We start from the raw sequence: 14,927 nt of genomic DNA, 5'->3' as shown, positions 1-14,927 counted from the left end.
AAAAAAAATTGTGCCATAAGAAACAATAGGATTTATTAATGTTTTTCCTTCCTATAGCTGCTAATAATGACTTACACATTGTAGGCACCTGATAAAATTTTATTGATTATAAATTAGCAAAGATCTGATACATACATAAGTGTGTATGTATGTGTATAATTTTGTGTTTATGTGGTGGATGTATGCTGTTAACTTTAGCCACGTAGTGCATGATTCTGTTAAATTCAGGAGCATTACTTTCAGAAAGTTGAATTGTTTCTAATTGTAGTTCAAATGGGAATATATGAGATAGCACTGCTATTTCTAGAATGTACATGTTCACAAGTTAAGGTGCTGAATGTAAACGTGATAGGAAAGAAGACTAAAATGAATTGCTTTGCTCGTGTTCGTAAATTTTCTTTGCATAAATAATACAACATTTATAGAATACTTCAGGCTAAATTCTGATTCTTCAGCTTCAAACATACACATCAGTGCTACTCATGTTTTATGGAAACTACACGTGTTAATGATTAAACCATATTTGATTGCTGTAGGGTGTCAGGAATCAATGTTTACATAAATCTGACTAAAAGTTCAAGGCCTAGGAGGCACAAGGTAGAGGAATTTTGTGTAGTTCTGAATTATCCCGGGAATAGTGTTCTCTGGGAAATCCCACTGAGCTATAAGTAAGGGCCATTTTTTCTAAAGACTGACATTTTGCAGTATGGCATATAGTATGTGTTGTGTTACAAATTACAGGGTCATTGTTTTGAAAATCATAGACCTCTTTCAACATCTGGTTTTTAGGCTGCTTAAGTGTGGGCCAGAAAGAAGGCTGGTCATTGTAGGGTGTTTGAAATGAGCTATAATGATTTCCAGGCCCAGAGAAACCTTTGTGCTGCAGCTGCTATCAGAGAAGGCGATGGAAGGACGGGTCTTCATACGTTCTGTGTATCAGGCCGAATCTTTTATCACCTCTCTAGTATGGTTATCATCATATGGCTGTCTTCAGAATCTTAAAGGCCTCACAGCTAACAGAATTGGTGTTAGGGTGAGAGGGAAAAGAGGGTTACAAATGACAAATTGAGATAATAAAATAACCTTAGTTATTTTTATGTAAATCCATTTTGTAAATCCATTACAAAGAGGGCCTCATTTTTTTTTGTTGGTTTTTTTTTTAAAGGATACTATTCACGGTAATACTCATTTGTCATGGTAATTCTACTTCAGAAATGTTATTACAGAGTCAGTCACCTTTACAAAAAGGTTCTGCTTCTAAAAAAAATTTAGCATTCAGTTGACTGAAGATGGGTGCGTATTAGCTAGCTGCCACTTACTGAGGGCCTACTGCTGTGCTAAGCACCTTATAAATGTTACTGCCAGTTCTCCTACAATCTTGAAAATGATTGTTGCCAGTTTTACAGATGAGAAAGCTGAGGTTCAGAAAGGTTAAATAATTTACCCCAGGTCACACATTTAGTCACTAGCAGAATCAGGATGTGATACCTGGTCTACTCTGCACTGCCTGTCCTAACACATTGCATTTCAGGTGACATGCTTCCAATGTCCAAATGCAAAAGTACATATTTATGGTTAGAAAAATGTGTATACACAGGTATACATACACACATGTATATATACACATAGGTATACTTCAAGTAAAATTTGTAGAATGTATAATGTATTTTAGGCAATAAGAACTTGGTCCGCAAATAGGAGTTGTTAGGTGTAGCACTACTGAATCATTACTTTTGGTAGGAGACCATAATTAAGTTTTTTCTTTTATATGGCTTATACTTTCACCTGGTTCTGTGTCCTGTTACTTTTACTCATATGCCTTAACAGCTTGATGCGTCATGCACATTACTGACTTAATTTGTATTAGACATTTCTAGAAACCAAAGCTCTTTCGTACATAGTGCTCTAAAAGATATTTTTATTCTAAGGGAGTTACTGATAATAGGTTGCAGACAGTGTTGACTTCTATGCTGAACCAAAAAAAAAAAAAGAAAACTTGAAGGATTGAGAGAATGATGGAGAGAAGAATATAAGTGAAGAGGCACAAAATGAGGACAAGTCTAGGGAGGTTAAAAAAAACAAACTACTAACTCTAGTCATCAGTCCCAGTTTCACCAGTTCATTCTATCCACAATCAGGAAACGGAGGTGTAGCCTAGGTGTGCACACTTGCTGCTATCAGCCATGTGAATGCCCCCATCCCCAGCCCCCCCCCCCCCACACACACACCTACCTATAATATTAATTGGGATGTCAGACTGTACGTATGTCCACAGGTAGTGTTTGGCCTGCGTTTTGTGTGGATATTGTAGAAGTTGGTTTGATGTCCCTCTGTTCATGTTTATACCTCTTCCTTGAATGTGCAATGTACTTTTTATGTGATTGAAAAACTTAAGCACCTTCATCTACTTTCCACTATATAGCCATTGTGAACTAAATATTTTTATTTATAAAATCTTGGGCACACAAAGATTCTAAAAGAATTTTGGTTGGAAAGCTAAGATATACAAACATGCTTTTAATTTTAAAAGGAACAAAAGGAAATGAAGCTAGTTAAAATTCAAATCTGTTACAGCTCCCAGTTCTTGAAGGAAAAATTGTTATATAAAATTTCTGCTCAGTAACAACTGTGAAAGCACAAAACAAAATTGGACCTTTAACGTGTAATCGTTGTTTTATATTAGATGCAGTACTAATTTGGGAATGCCATTGTTTTCCTCTCAATTCAACAAAATTATTTTGCACCTATTCTGTTTAAGATGCTAACAAATGGAGGCTTCTGGTTTGGACTCAGATCACATCTCTTGTGGTTTGAAGTCATTAGAATTAACAGTCCAGTTGTCATGAGAAGGTTTTATTCCAATTTCAGTGATGAAGAACGATACAGATACAGGGAGTATGCAGAAAGAGGCTATGAGCGCCACAGAGCAAGTCGAGAGAAAGAAGAACGACACAGAGAAAGACGACACAGAGAGAAAGAGGAAACCAGACACAAGTCATCTCGAAGGTTTGTGCTTTTATAGTGAATCCCTTTGAAGCAGAGAGAAACTGCTTTGACCTCAGAAAGTAAAAACATTTCCAAATAATTAGCATAGCATATGTGTTCCTAATTGGAAGATTAAGAATAATGTGTTGAAACAGTTCGTTCCTTATAGGCTCAACAAAGATTTTTTTAAATCTAACAAGACTACATTTAGTACTCAGACTTACTACATTGTCTTGTTGGGAGAGGGGTTTATTTAGCATATGAACCAGTAATATTTAATCAAAGAAAATTCAGGGCCGCATAGTCAAATAAATTGTATGCCTATTGTTTGCCTAAAATCAACCCTAGAAAGTACTTTCTGTTCTGATTTAGTGCTTTAGTTTCTAATTTATAGTAGTTTTTCAGAATAAAGTCTATGGGCTCTGAGAAGCTAGGATAGTATCAGTGAAGGTGAGCCTGTAATATAAATACCACCTCCTTATGAAAGGCACATAAAAAACTGGTTACTCCTCAAAGTGTGTTTGAGAAAAAGAATGGGTTACTTCAAACCCAATGTTATATTGACAGCTCACCTGGACACAGTGGGTTGATTTTTGTCACTATGTGTATACTTAAACATTAAGAACAAGCCTTTTTTTTCTTCAGTAATAGTAGACGTCGCCATGAAAGTGAAGAAGGAGACAGTCACAGGAGACACAAGCACAAAAAATCTAAGAGAAGCAAAGAAGGAAAAGAAGCTGGCAGTGAGCCTGCCCCTGAACAGGAGAGCACCGAAGCTGCACCTGCGGAATAGGCATGGCTATGGCCTTTGGGGTATATTAGGGCCAAAAGTGTACCATAAATCTTGTTATTTTTCTGGATAATGTTTAAGAAATTTACCTTTAATCTTGTTCTGTTTAGTATGAAAAGTTAACTTTTTTCTCAAAATAAAAGAGTGAATTTTTCATGTTAAGTTAAAAATCTTTGTCTTGTAATATTTAAAAAAATAAAGACAGCAATGACTTTATATCCAAGAAAGTAATGTGAATGAGTCACTCAGCAGGGAATTTTAAAGAGCTATGTACATACACAGTGTCTCATAAAGGTCAAGGTTCCAGCTTGGCCATAGTTTTCTTGATAACGTTAATTAAATAATAACACTCTCAAGAGGTTGCACTACAAAAGGCATCTCTGAGTCTTGACATTAAAAGTAGTCTTTTGTCAATACTGCTGTGGCACTCTTGCTTAGCATATTGAAGAACTCGTATACAGTTTTGATACCACAACTTTTTGATGGGTTTTCAGCATTCTCAATTTGGGTTAACTAAATAGGTAACTTTTGTATCCTAAAAATTAGTAAAGGCATTTGGCTGGAGTCTGTGAAATAACTTGCCCTGAGGGTAGTTTCTATGGCAGGCATACGGACAAACCCTCGTCACTGTGACAGATTTGAATTGCCTCATGGCCTTCTATGAGCCGGGGTCAAGCTGGTTTGGCCTTTCTTGATGCTTTTTCCAAAGCTCATTGGTTGAGCAGCATGTGTTTTGATAGAGTTACTAGCTTGTGACTGAAAAGACAAGAGCTTTAGATTAGTCATTTCCTATTAAATCTATGAATACAAGTTTATAATTCTGTGAGCATTTTTAGGGATAAGCCTTAGGATGTATTTGTCGGTGATGGTAACAACATGGTTTTGAAAGAATTACTAGGATCCTTTAAATAGTGATAATAGAAATGAATTTAATATCACATACTAAAAGACAACTATAATTTGAAAAATATTTCTCATTTGATGAACATTTTTCAGCAGTGCACTTTCTCTGGCTGTAAATTGTTTTTTTAAATGCCCATAATACACCCTTTACAGACCTCAGCATATACCAAATTTTTAATTGAAGGATTTGAAGTCAGTGGGGGCATACAAATGATCTCAGCCGTTTAAGAGCTATTTAGTGAATAGAAAAATATAAACTTAAAGTTGTGGAGTAATGAGAAATCCTCCGCCCTGAATAAGAACTATTAATAGGATTTATGTTTTGAGAATTACATTTTCTGAGGTGTAACTGGCTTTCATTAGATCATACTTTTCCTGACAGTTTACATTTTTACAGTGTATCCTTTAAATAAAAAAAATTGACAAGATAAATACATTGTTTCAACATAGCTTATCTGTAGTTTTCTGTTTTCCTATGACCCATCATTGATTCTATAAAAAAGTGCCAGGCCAAGAAACAATAGTAAGAGTAATCTTTCCTTTAAGTTCTTTCAGCATCTTTGCCAAGCAAGCATGTATCATTCCTGATGTACTTCTACCATTGACAGCCAGAAGAATATCACCACATCTAAAAAACATAAAACACATGATTAGCATTTTGATCCAGAGCTGGAGTCAATGCAAGTGTATTTGGTGGTCCTAGTTTTTGCTCCATCTGTCAATTTTAATTACATAAAATTCTAATTAAGAATACCTAATTAAGGCTTTTTCCCCCCTCCCTCATTTAAATCCTGCAAGCTCTTCAGCTTCTGTTAGAAGGGACGCTAAAAGCATAGGAAGTTGCTGTAAGGGACCAAGGAATTCTTAGAAATTGAATGCTATGTAGATGTTTTTCTTACCAATAAAACAAGGTATATAGTACATGCGTTATTTCTAATGGGGCCAAGCTTTTGCATATATAAAACAAGATATTGGTAATTAGTCATTATTACCTGATTCTTCCATCATTATACGCTGGTGTTCCTTCAACAATGGACTTAATAAAAAAAGGTTTGTTCCCATTATATTCTTCATAACCTCCTACGATGCAGAAGCCCAGACTTCCAGCTGTGTTTCTTCGTAATACAACATCTTTACGGTTATACAGGTACCTGAAATAGAATGTGTAAATAGTATACCTGCACAGTTAGGTTGAACTCTTAGTGGATAATTACTATGATTCATCTCCCATTCCCTTTATTGACATTTTTTTCAGGCTAAATAGCATTGGATGGGTTTCACTCAGAATTGTCAAAGCCCAGTGACGTTCATGCTGTTAGTGGGCTTTTTCTAGTTGAATTGTTTTCCATTGCTATACACCCTTTAAAATACACTATTATGTTGTGTTTATATTAAACAAATTGGATAGGCCTAAATCCTTACTGATGAACCACATTCAAGCAATATCATTTTTATTTAGTTGTGAATATAATTTTAACGAAGGCAAAAATCCTTTAAATGATTCTCCGTGAAAAAAACTTAAACATAACCCTAATAATGAATGCAGTTGCCAAAGTTTTGACTTTTGAAAAATACCGTTTTAAATGTAGTTCTACATGTTTGGTAGGTTATAGAGAAGCATGCAGGCATAAAGTGAATGGAAATTGAGGTACATTTAAAGGTTTAAGAATGATTCATAATCAAAAAAAAAAAAACAGTAAACTGAATAGGAAGTTACAGAATGGGAGAATGAGAGGCCACAGGTCTTCTGTGAGTAGAATCCTCACCTAAAATAGATTAGATGGAAGAAACTCTTAATATTCAGTGGCAGCTGGATCAGTTAACATAGGTGCAGGCCAAGTGTAAACTGTGTTAGAGTTGTGACAGGTAGTGTTGTCAGGAACTGGATTTGACTAAAATCCCCCAGTTGAGGAATTGGTTTGAAACAAAATTAGCATTTTCATATTGGTAAAAATCAAAATATGATTGTTTTGTTTATGAGCTGTACCTTAAAATACTAACTGCTTTTTGAAAAACCAATAAAATGTCTCTTGTGAAAGGTTTTGTTAAGTGATGAAGTTGGTCACTAACATTTGTTACCAAACTTGCTAATCAGTGTAATGTTTCATAGTGTTGCTGATTCCAACTTGAAATAAGCTTTGGCTTTGTTTGGGGGATAATGTTAGAGTGTAGGGGTAAAATTCAGTTCAACTTTGTTTTATATCTGTTGTCACACATAATTTACAATTATCAATTTCACTGATAGCTGAAGAATGATTTTCATTAAATAAAACAACTATTTTGATTGTAAAATATTCACCAGCTGTATTTCACAGACTTGATGTCAATAGTAAGTTCCTCCGGTAGGAGCTGTGGTATGTCAGCACATTTACATAATGGCTCACCCACTGCTCGTATACAAAGCAGGTAATTGGCAGTTCTCCAAATACCAGAGCATTACATTCCTTCCTGTGCCCAATACTTGAAGAATTGGGTGATTCTTACCCCAGGTCATGAGCAAATAGCTACCTTAACACTTCCCAGCCATGATTCCTTAAAACATATAAACGGGTACATAGAACAATACTTGAAACAAGTACTTCTTACTCCTTTGACCACTGGGTTTTTTTTCATTAAGTATCACCTTGGACCTTATATTGATTCTTAGTATTTTATTTCATGTGGACAAACTATAAACCTCAGTATCTAAAATTTATGTTCTAGTATAAAATTTTCAACCTAACATTAAGTCACGAATTGTGTCTATTTTCCTCTACTCTTGTTTTGATATTGGAGAGAAAGTGTCTGCTTGGATCATCTTTCAGCAGACATTTATTGAGTGCACCCTACTCAGAACAGACAAAAATCCTGCCCTCCGTGCCATGCATTCAAGTGGCTGGCAGTGTTACTAGTATTTTTTTTCACTCAGTACTTTCCTTCGTGTGGAGTATTTCAACTTCATTGCAGCAACAAGAATGCAGTATGTTAAACCCTTTCAAAGTCAGGCCTTGGTTAGTTGGAACGGATGAGTACTGGGCATTTGTTTCTCACGTTGAATTACTTCACTCCCCATTGGGAAATGTGGAACCTGGCTTTGATCGATGATGTTCAGGATTTACCATTGAAATATTAAGTGACTTTAAATTCTAAATGTGAGCTTTTTTCCTATTCTCAACTCATTCTCTAAATTTAGGCCTAATGGAAGAAGAGTTGGCATAGTTTAAAGAATAGCAAGGAGTTTAGTAATTTTCTCCCAATGAGAAAATTATGGTTACTTCAAAAATAAACTCCATGTTAGGGACTACAGTGAAGTCCTGCGTTGCTCAAAAAGCTGTATATTTTTCTGTTTCACTGGCTGTTCCTTCTCAGTCTCCTTTAAGTTTCCCCTTTTCTCAGAGGACCTCAAAATTTCACTGAGCCTCTATACTACCAAAGTATGGTTCTCAAAGTATGTGCCTTTCAGGGAGTCTAGAGGTAAAAAAAATACTTTTATCAGAATAGTGAGATATTTGCCTTTAAAAAAAAAATCATTTTCAAATAAGCATTTAAGCTCAGAAGACACATGATAGGTGATCTGGCAACAGACCGAATGCAGAAGTAGATATGAGAGTCCAGTTATCTTTTGTTCAAGCCAAAGAGGTTTGTAAAAAAAATGTTGCCACTCTTCTCACCAATTCACTCCAAAATCTTTTCTGGGTTCCCAAAGCACCCTCTGCCTGCATAATAGTAATACATATTAACTCATTCCTCCTCTGTCATACTAGTCCAGACGAGAGCATGTTTTGAAAGACTTCCAGATGTGGAGTTTGGGACTGAAAGCCAACAGAAAATAAAGCAGAAGGTCTTCAGTGATTTCTGCATCCCCCCTCAGCTGAATGGCATCCGCTCATTGGGCTAGCTTAGAGACCGCATTGGGAGCTGCTGCCCAAGGGTCACTCCTGGCACACGAAGAACCACCGAGAAGGGTGAGGTATGTTTGCACTGTCCTGTATAACCCACTTTTACTCTCTCTGCTACTGCTTCTACCTGACACCCACTGGTTCAGAACAGGCCAGGGCTCACTCAGTGTACGAACATTATCTTCTTCGTGATTATTCACTCTGTGTGTTGGACTGTACCTGAGGGCATTGTTACAACATCCTAGAAAAGGATTTCCTGTTTCTAGACCTGCTGACACATCACTTTTCTTCATTGGTAGAGAATCTTAGGTAACTGACTGGATCATAACTTTAGGGCAAATAGGTTTTCTCAAAAATCTGTTATAAGGGGAAAATGTTTTTGAGTAAATGTATGACTTGGAGGGAAATGCCCTTGTGAATTAAAAAAATATATATATCTATTTTCAGCCTCAGTCTATAGCAGTTCAAACAAATAACTTGCTGAGGTATGACAAATGGCCTGAAATTCTTAGGACATCAATCATGCCAAATGAGACATTTAAGCCAATGGTATTGCATCAATCGGGGAGAAATGGGTCTTTGAAGCTCTCTGCAGTCAAGAGTAGAGATGTGAGGAGATCTACCCATCCATAAAAATTGTAGCAGTGTAATGACTGGGGGCTCGCATCCTGAAACTAGCTGAGAGCCTGATAAAGGAACGTAACAGTATTAAGGACGTCTGAAAAATGCCAGGATGAACAGACTTCTAGTTTCAAAATGTCAGAGTGAAGATTATGTTTCCCCTTCTGCTTTTAAACATTACAATAAGGGCAACTAGGAGACTTGGAAACAGAAATGCAAACTCCAGCTGAGACAAAACTGGGTCACTACAGAAGAGGGAGAACTAACTGCCGAAGGCAGTGAAAGGGGGAAGACGGAAGCGAGGATGCCCACAGCTGGGGTCCGCAGGGAGTGGCCCACTCCGACGGGGAAAACACCCACTCCACAGCGGAACCCCAGAAACAGGCAGGCTGGCTGTTGGCAGAGCTTCCCTGGGCCCAATCTGACAGAGAAGAAGGGCACGTGTGAGGCCACGAGAAAACAAACATAACCCGAATGTATGTCCAGGGAGTAGTCTGGGTGGATGGGAGAGATGTGGACTGCTGATCTTGGTTTGAGAGAAGTGAAGCAACACAACCCCGTGTCATAAAGAGACGCTTCTACCACTTGGAAGGTGGCCCTGGTTCCTTCCCCTGATGACCCTCCAGCCAATAGCTGCTCCAGGAAAAATTCACCTAACTCAAAGATTAAAAAAGACCTAGCAGGCAGACACATAAGACAACAGAAAAGAGGGAAAGTAACAGTAAAAACAGTAACACAAAAACCACTCACCAGAAAAATGCCACAGAAATGAAACGCTACCATAGAAAATGAAATGTATAACCAACCACATCACTTTGAATTTAAAATACTCCTGAAACAATTCCTCTATAAACAAGAGATCCACACGGAGACGTAAGATTTCCAGGAAGACGTGAGACGAGAAAAGAAATGAGCTGACAGAAGAAAGACATGGAAGGGAAGAATAAAACCACCACCAAAATGAAAGTAGAAGCTGGAAAGGATAAGCTACAGTAAGTAATATGAAGGGCAGACCACAATAAGCAAAGAATGATTCAACAGAAAACACAAGACATGAAACATAAAAGATATATACATATCTGGACCCCCTAGAAGAACCCAAAACATCTGTGATATTGAAAATCAGGTGAAAAGGACAAGCCACGCATACAGAGGAAGAGATGAGAAGGGCCTCCCACTTGTCCACACCGCCACTCACTGCTCGCTAACAGTGATGCGAGCAGATTTCTATAACCAGCTCTGTGGCGAGTGGACACCACACTAGGACAATGGCTACCCCTGTATGTCCCTCATGAATTCTTACTGCAGCATCGTTTGTGAAAGCAGAGGTGGAAAACAACCCAAGTGTTCGCTGCTCATAGGAACTCGTTCAATAATTACGGCTCATCTGTACAACAGAATGCTATCAGCCATGGACGAGAACAACACAGCTGGATATGTACTCATGTGAAATGACACCCAAGGATATTCTTAAGATTTAAAAAAAAAAAAAAAAATCATGGTACACAATAGCGTGTGTGCTACCACTGTGTGTGCTTGTGTACACAGATGCCCAGAGCAGGGGCCAGCAAACCACGGCCCAGTTTGTGACCCATCAGCCACGCCTATTCATGTGCATACTGTCTATGGCTACTTCCACGCTATAGCAACACTGAGTATCCGCAACACAGGGTGTGACCCTCAAAGCCTCAACTCTGGCCCTTTGCAGAAGAAGTCTGCCAACCCCTGACATAGACTTTCCCTGCAAACACGCACAAGGAATTGGTAACAGTGACTACCTCTGCTGAGTGGGTCTGCGAGGATGGATCTAAGGGCACCCTCTCCCCTTTGGTGCCTTGGGATCCTACTGTGATCCTATCACTGCGAGGCGATGGGGGGGCCACCGTGGTGACTGCACCCCAGTGTTGTCTGTGTTGGCGTCATTTCACACTTCCTGTCCAGTCCTTTCAAAGGAAACGAACCCCATCCAGACGACCCTTCTGGCAAGAGCAGAGAATTGCTGCCTAAGGCCAAGTGACAAAAAGTGGAGGGAGAGGAAGGCATACACGTGGCTGTATTTGGAGTAAAAAGCATCTCATATTTTGTCCTGTCTTACATGAATGCACAGTGAGGAACTCTGAATACATGACGAATAACTTTCAAGCACAAAAAAAAAAAAAAAAGACCTACTTTCATAGATTCCGGTTTCAGAAAGATTTTTTAAAAAATGTTAAAGTGACACTCTCTTCTTCCACTCAGACTCAGTTCTAAAATGCTTGAAGGTTTTCAAACAGCCTCAATGCTCAATTTTCAACTGTTTAAAAATATACTTATTTTAAAAATAATTTATCAACTAAGAAAGGCTCAAAAAGGAATCTAGGTCAGTGTATTTGAGATAGGGATGTTTTTTAAAACCTCATTTAAAATTTGAAAAAGAAAAGAAAAACAGAGAGACCATCCTATCTCCACCCTCAAGAAAAATGCACTAAAATCAAACATCCTACTTTCATTCATTTAATCCCATGGCATTTCAATCTTCAGTGACTCTAATACCTAACATTTAAATCATGCATTTGGAATTTGTAAGGCAATCCTTTGAAGGCCAAGGATTTATGCTCTGATGCAGGTGTGCAAACCCCAATTTATCTGTCCTTTAAATATTTAATTTCTGCATTTAGTCATTTAGTAAAGCTTCCCTTAAAAATTTTCCTGGAGTGTCTGAGACAATTTAACAGCTTCACTGTAAAGCTCTAGTTACATCTCACTAAAATGACAACCCAGCTGCTTCCTGAAGTTTTATACAAGAACTTTACAAGAGTAGGAACTAGGGAGAGAGAGACTGAGACATACCCTCAATCAGCACATGCTCAAACATCTGGGCACAGGTAAAATGTTCTTCTGCATTATGTTCAGCCAGGGCCCCACCAATGCTAAGGAGGTAAAACCAACAAAGGGTTTTACCTCCATGCAAGTTCTGAGGATTACCACTAGCAAATTAGGGAAAGGTAATCCTTCCCCTGGCTCCATGGTGGGTTCCAGAAGGCTGGATTTTAGCCTTCTCTCCCTGTCAGCTGAGCTCTCTGCTGCACGAGCAACTGACACAACCATACAGGCGAGCTCCAAGGTCCTCAACATGAGTGGATAGCAATGTTTCCATATCCAGCCTTTTATCCTGCCCTGGGCTTTCTGCATGCAGTTTCAGTAACAGAAGAGAAGACAGAATTATTTCAAATAGTCTTACAATCAAACCTGGGACTCATGAAGATGCTAGTGCCATGAATCAGCCCAAGAGAGTAAAAGAGTGCTCTAAGAAATGTAATTGTCCTCCCACACCTCTCCAAGCAGGTCATGTTGAGACTCACCATGGTAATTCCAGCCACATGATCCAGGAGGGGGACCAGTCTCCGGCTGGGGCCATGTTGTGGTTGGAATCCAGGGCTGCTGGGCTGCCTGGAGCTTCCTGGGGCTCACGTTCTTTGACTTCCAAAGCTTTAAGAACCACCAAGGAGGATGTACTTTTCAATAATGCAACTGCCTCGCTCCGGCTGACTTCTGTTAGTTCAATCCCATTCACATTTAACAAAATGTCACCTAATGGTAAGAGTGCAAACAGGAACTTCTGTAAAAGTGCCAAGGAGAAAGCACTGAGCGGGATGCGGGGAAGTGAGTAAGGTGAGGGGGCTTGTCATTAGCCTCCTGCATTGGCATAAGGCTGAGTTCTCAAATAGCAAATGGTTAGTGTGTGCATGTTTCAAGGCATTGGTAAGTTATGTTTGGAGGTTTCTAAAGCATACCCATTAGTGTTTGGCTCTTGCCTTTAAAAAAAAAAAAAAAAAAGGAAAGAGGGGCGCCTGGGTGGCTCAGTCGTTAAGCGTCTGCCTCTGGCTCAGGTCATGATCCCAGGGTCCTGGGATGGAGCCCCGCATCAGGCTCCCTGCTCAGCTGGGAGCCTGCCTCTCCCTCTCCCACTCCCCCTGCTTGTGTTCCCTCTCTTGCTGTCTCTCTCTCTGTCAAATAAATAAATAAAATCTTTTTAAAAAATAAAAAAAATTAAAAAAGGAAAGAAGGAAGATAAATTAGCCTTGTTTACTATTTAATCCAAGAAAACCTACTTCTTCACGTCTTGTTTCTTGTTTTTAGCACAAAGGGAGAGCATTTGGCAAAAGCTCCGAGTGCCTGCAGAGAGCCTGGCATGTGGTAGGCACCCAGTAAATATGGATTGCATGAGTGAATAAGAGACTACCCCTGAAAGGGTCTGGCAGAGGAGTCTATAGCAGTTAAGAACAATGAACTGGAACTACGCTCTTGAAGAGGGAGAAAGGAGTTAACATTGTGGTTCACTGCAAAGGTAATACTACTACTGTTGGGTAAGCACCTACTATGTGCAAGGCTATTTCCCCACACAATACTACACAATCCTCTGCTCACGTTCTCTTGCTAACAAGTCACTTCTTGGTGAACCTCATCATTCTCCACCCAGGTGCTTGGGTGAAAAGGAAGAGCAAGACAAACCAAAACACATACCTCTCCTACCTCCAATTTCTAGTCTTTTATCTCTCTCCTGATCTTCTGCCTCCATTGAATATCATCTTTTTCACATGGAATAGCCATAGCAAGAATAAAAAGATAGGAAGAGACATATGGGAAAGGCTTGGAGTCTTGCCTAACCCCAAAAGATGCACTGTTAGGTTGGCCAAAGAAATCCCTTACCATGCTACCCCCCTGTGGCTCCTCAGGCCAAGCAACTGTACTTCAGGAACTTCACAATGAACTCTTGAATCTAAGTCCTTAAATGACACAGTTGCTCAACCATCTGAGCTACCCACTCATGGGAATTGACAATATTATTAAGGATACATATGTGACATCCCTTTCCTTCATTCAAAGTAGCCCAGGACACATAAGATTAAAATAATGAAACTTTTTTTTTTTTAACAGTGGGAAAGAACCTAGCATGGTACTTTCACTTAATATTCATTGACTCAAAATCTATGAAAGTATTTCTCCCATCCAACCCATAAAATGGAACAATTCATGAATAGGTTCATCACAGGATCAATCCAGCAAAGAATCACTTAGAAAGAATGGAACCAAATTATGCTATTCAGTTGAGGCCACTTGCTCATAACTGTAGAAGTTCCCCATTACTTCTTGGCATATTTTGCAGGTACTCACTTGATTAGCAAGCCAAGTGGCCCACATCAACCCACACAAACTAAGAGGGGTGAAACCCAGTCCAGCAGCTATACTCAAACCAATCATGGTCAATGGGTAATAGAGGTCCTGGGCAGCTCAGCGTCTCATCCTCTCATTATTTCTGGAAGCAGTGACGTGACCCAGCAAGCTGCTAACTCATTTTAACACCCCACTGCCCCAGTACGGTAAGTGTCTTTTTACCTGTTTTTATTCTTCCATCTCTGCTTATGACTCCTCCGGGCTCAACACTGATGACGTAGATAGGCAAATCCCATTCCCTATGTGATGCTCCGCCTGCAACGGTCATGCCGAGAGATTCACTGGGGTCTTTTCGGACACTTACCACCTTCTCGTGGCAAGTGACCACAGGATTGAGGGGCTAAAGGCACAGACAGAAAAACAAACATAGCACATCTGCTCACAAGAGGGTTTGCATTTCCTACATACAAAAACTACCCAAGTTGGATAAATCTATGACGGTAGTCTTTGGTCTCACAGAGAAAGACGTGTGCAGAGAGAACCCTGGCTTTGTCCACCATCCTCAGCAGAGTTGTATTATCCCAAATTCTATAGGC

General features: G+C 39.1%; 2 protein-coding genes across 48 annotated transcripts in view; one reads left to right on the top strand and one right to left on the bottom strand.

Moving 5' to 3' along the window:
* Positions 1-4,256, top strand: part of FIP1L1 (factor interacting with PAPOLA and CPSF1) — a 76,495-nt gene extending 72,239 nt beyond the window's left edge. For 43 of the 45 annotated variants that reach the window (XM_044912983.1, XM_044912980.1, XM_044912966.1 and 40 more), the window contains 2 exons: positions 2,869-3,006; positions 3,631-4,256. In XM_044912983.1, coding sequence (XP_044768918.1) covers positions 2,869-3,006; positions 3,631-3,778 — 286 coding nt within the window. In that variant the 3' untranslated portion in view covers positions 3,779-4,256. The remainder of the gene's footprint in view (positions 1-2,868; positions 3,007-3,630) is intronic. The other 2 variants (XM_044912965.1, XM_044912955.1) reach the window with 1 other exon arrangement.
* The window catches only part of LNX1 (ligand of numb-protein X 1), a 116,391-nt gene continuing 105,633 nt past the window's right edge, over positions 4,170-14,927 (bottom strand). For all 3 annotated transcript variants that reach the window (XM_021701701.2, XM_021701700.2, XM_044912948.1), the window contains 4 exons: positions 14,554-14,731; positions 12,519-12,747; positions 5,671-5,829; positions 4,170-5,306 (listed from right to left, as the gene is read on the bottom strand). In XM_021701701.2, coding sequence (XP_021557376.1) covers positions 5,171-5,306; positions 5,671-5,829; positions 12,519-12,747; positions 14,554-14,731 — 702 coding nt within the window. In that variant the 3' untranslated portion in view covers positions 4,170-5,170. The remainder of the gene's footprint in view (positions 5,307-5,670; positions 5,830-12,518; positions 12,748-14,553; positions 14,732-14,927) is intronic.

Source organism: Neomonachus schauinslandi, chromosome 2, assembly GCF_002201575.2.
Source record: "Neomonachus schauinslandi chromosome 2, ASM220157v2, whole genome shotgun sequence".
Classification (NCBI taxonomy): Eukaryota; Metazoa; Chordata; class Mammalia; order Carnivora; family Phocidae; genus Neomonachus; species Neomonachus schauinslandi.
The sequence above is the reverse complement of the archived record's forward strand: the minus strand, read 5'-3'. Positions and strand labels throughout refer to the sequence as shown.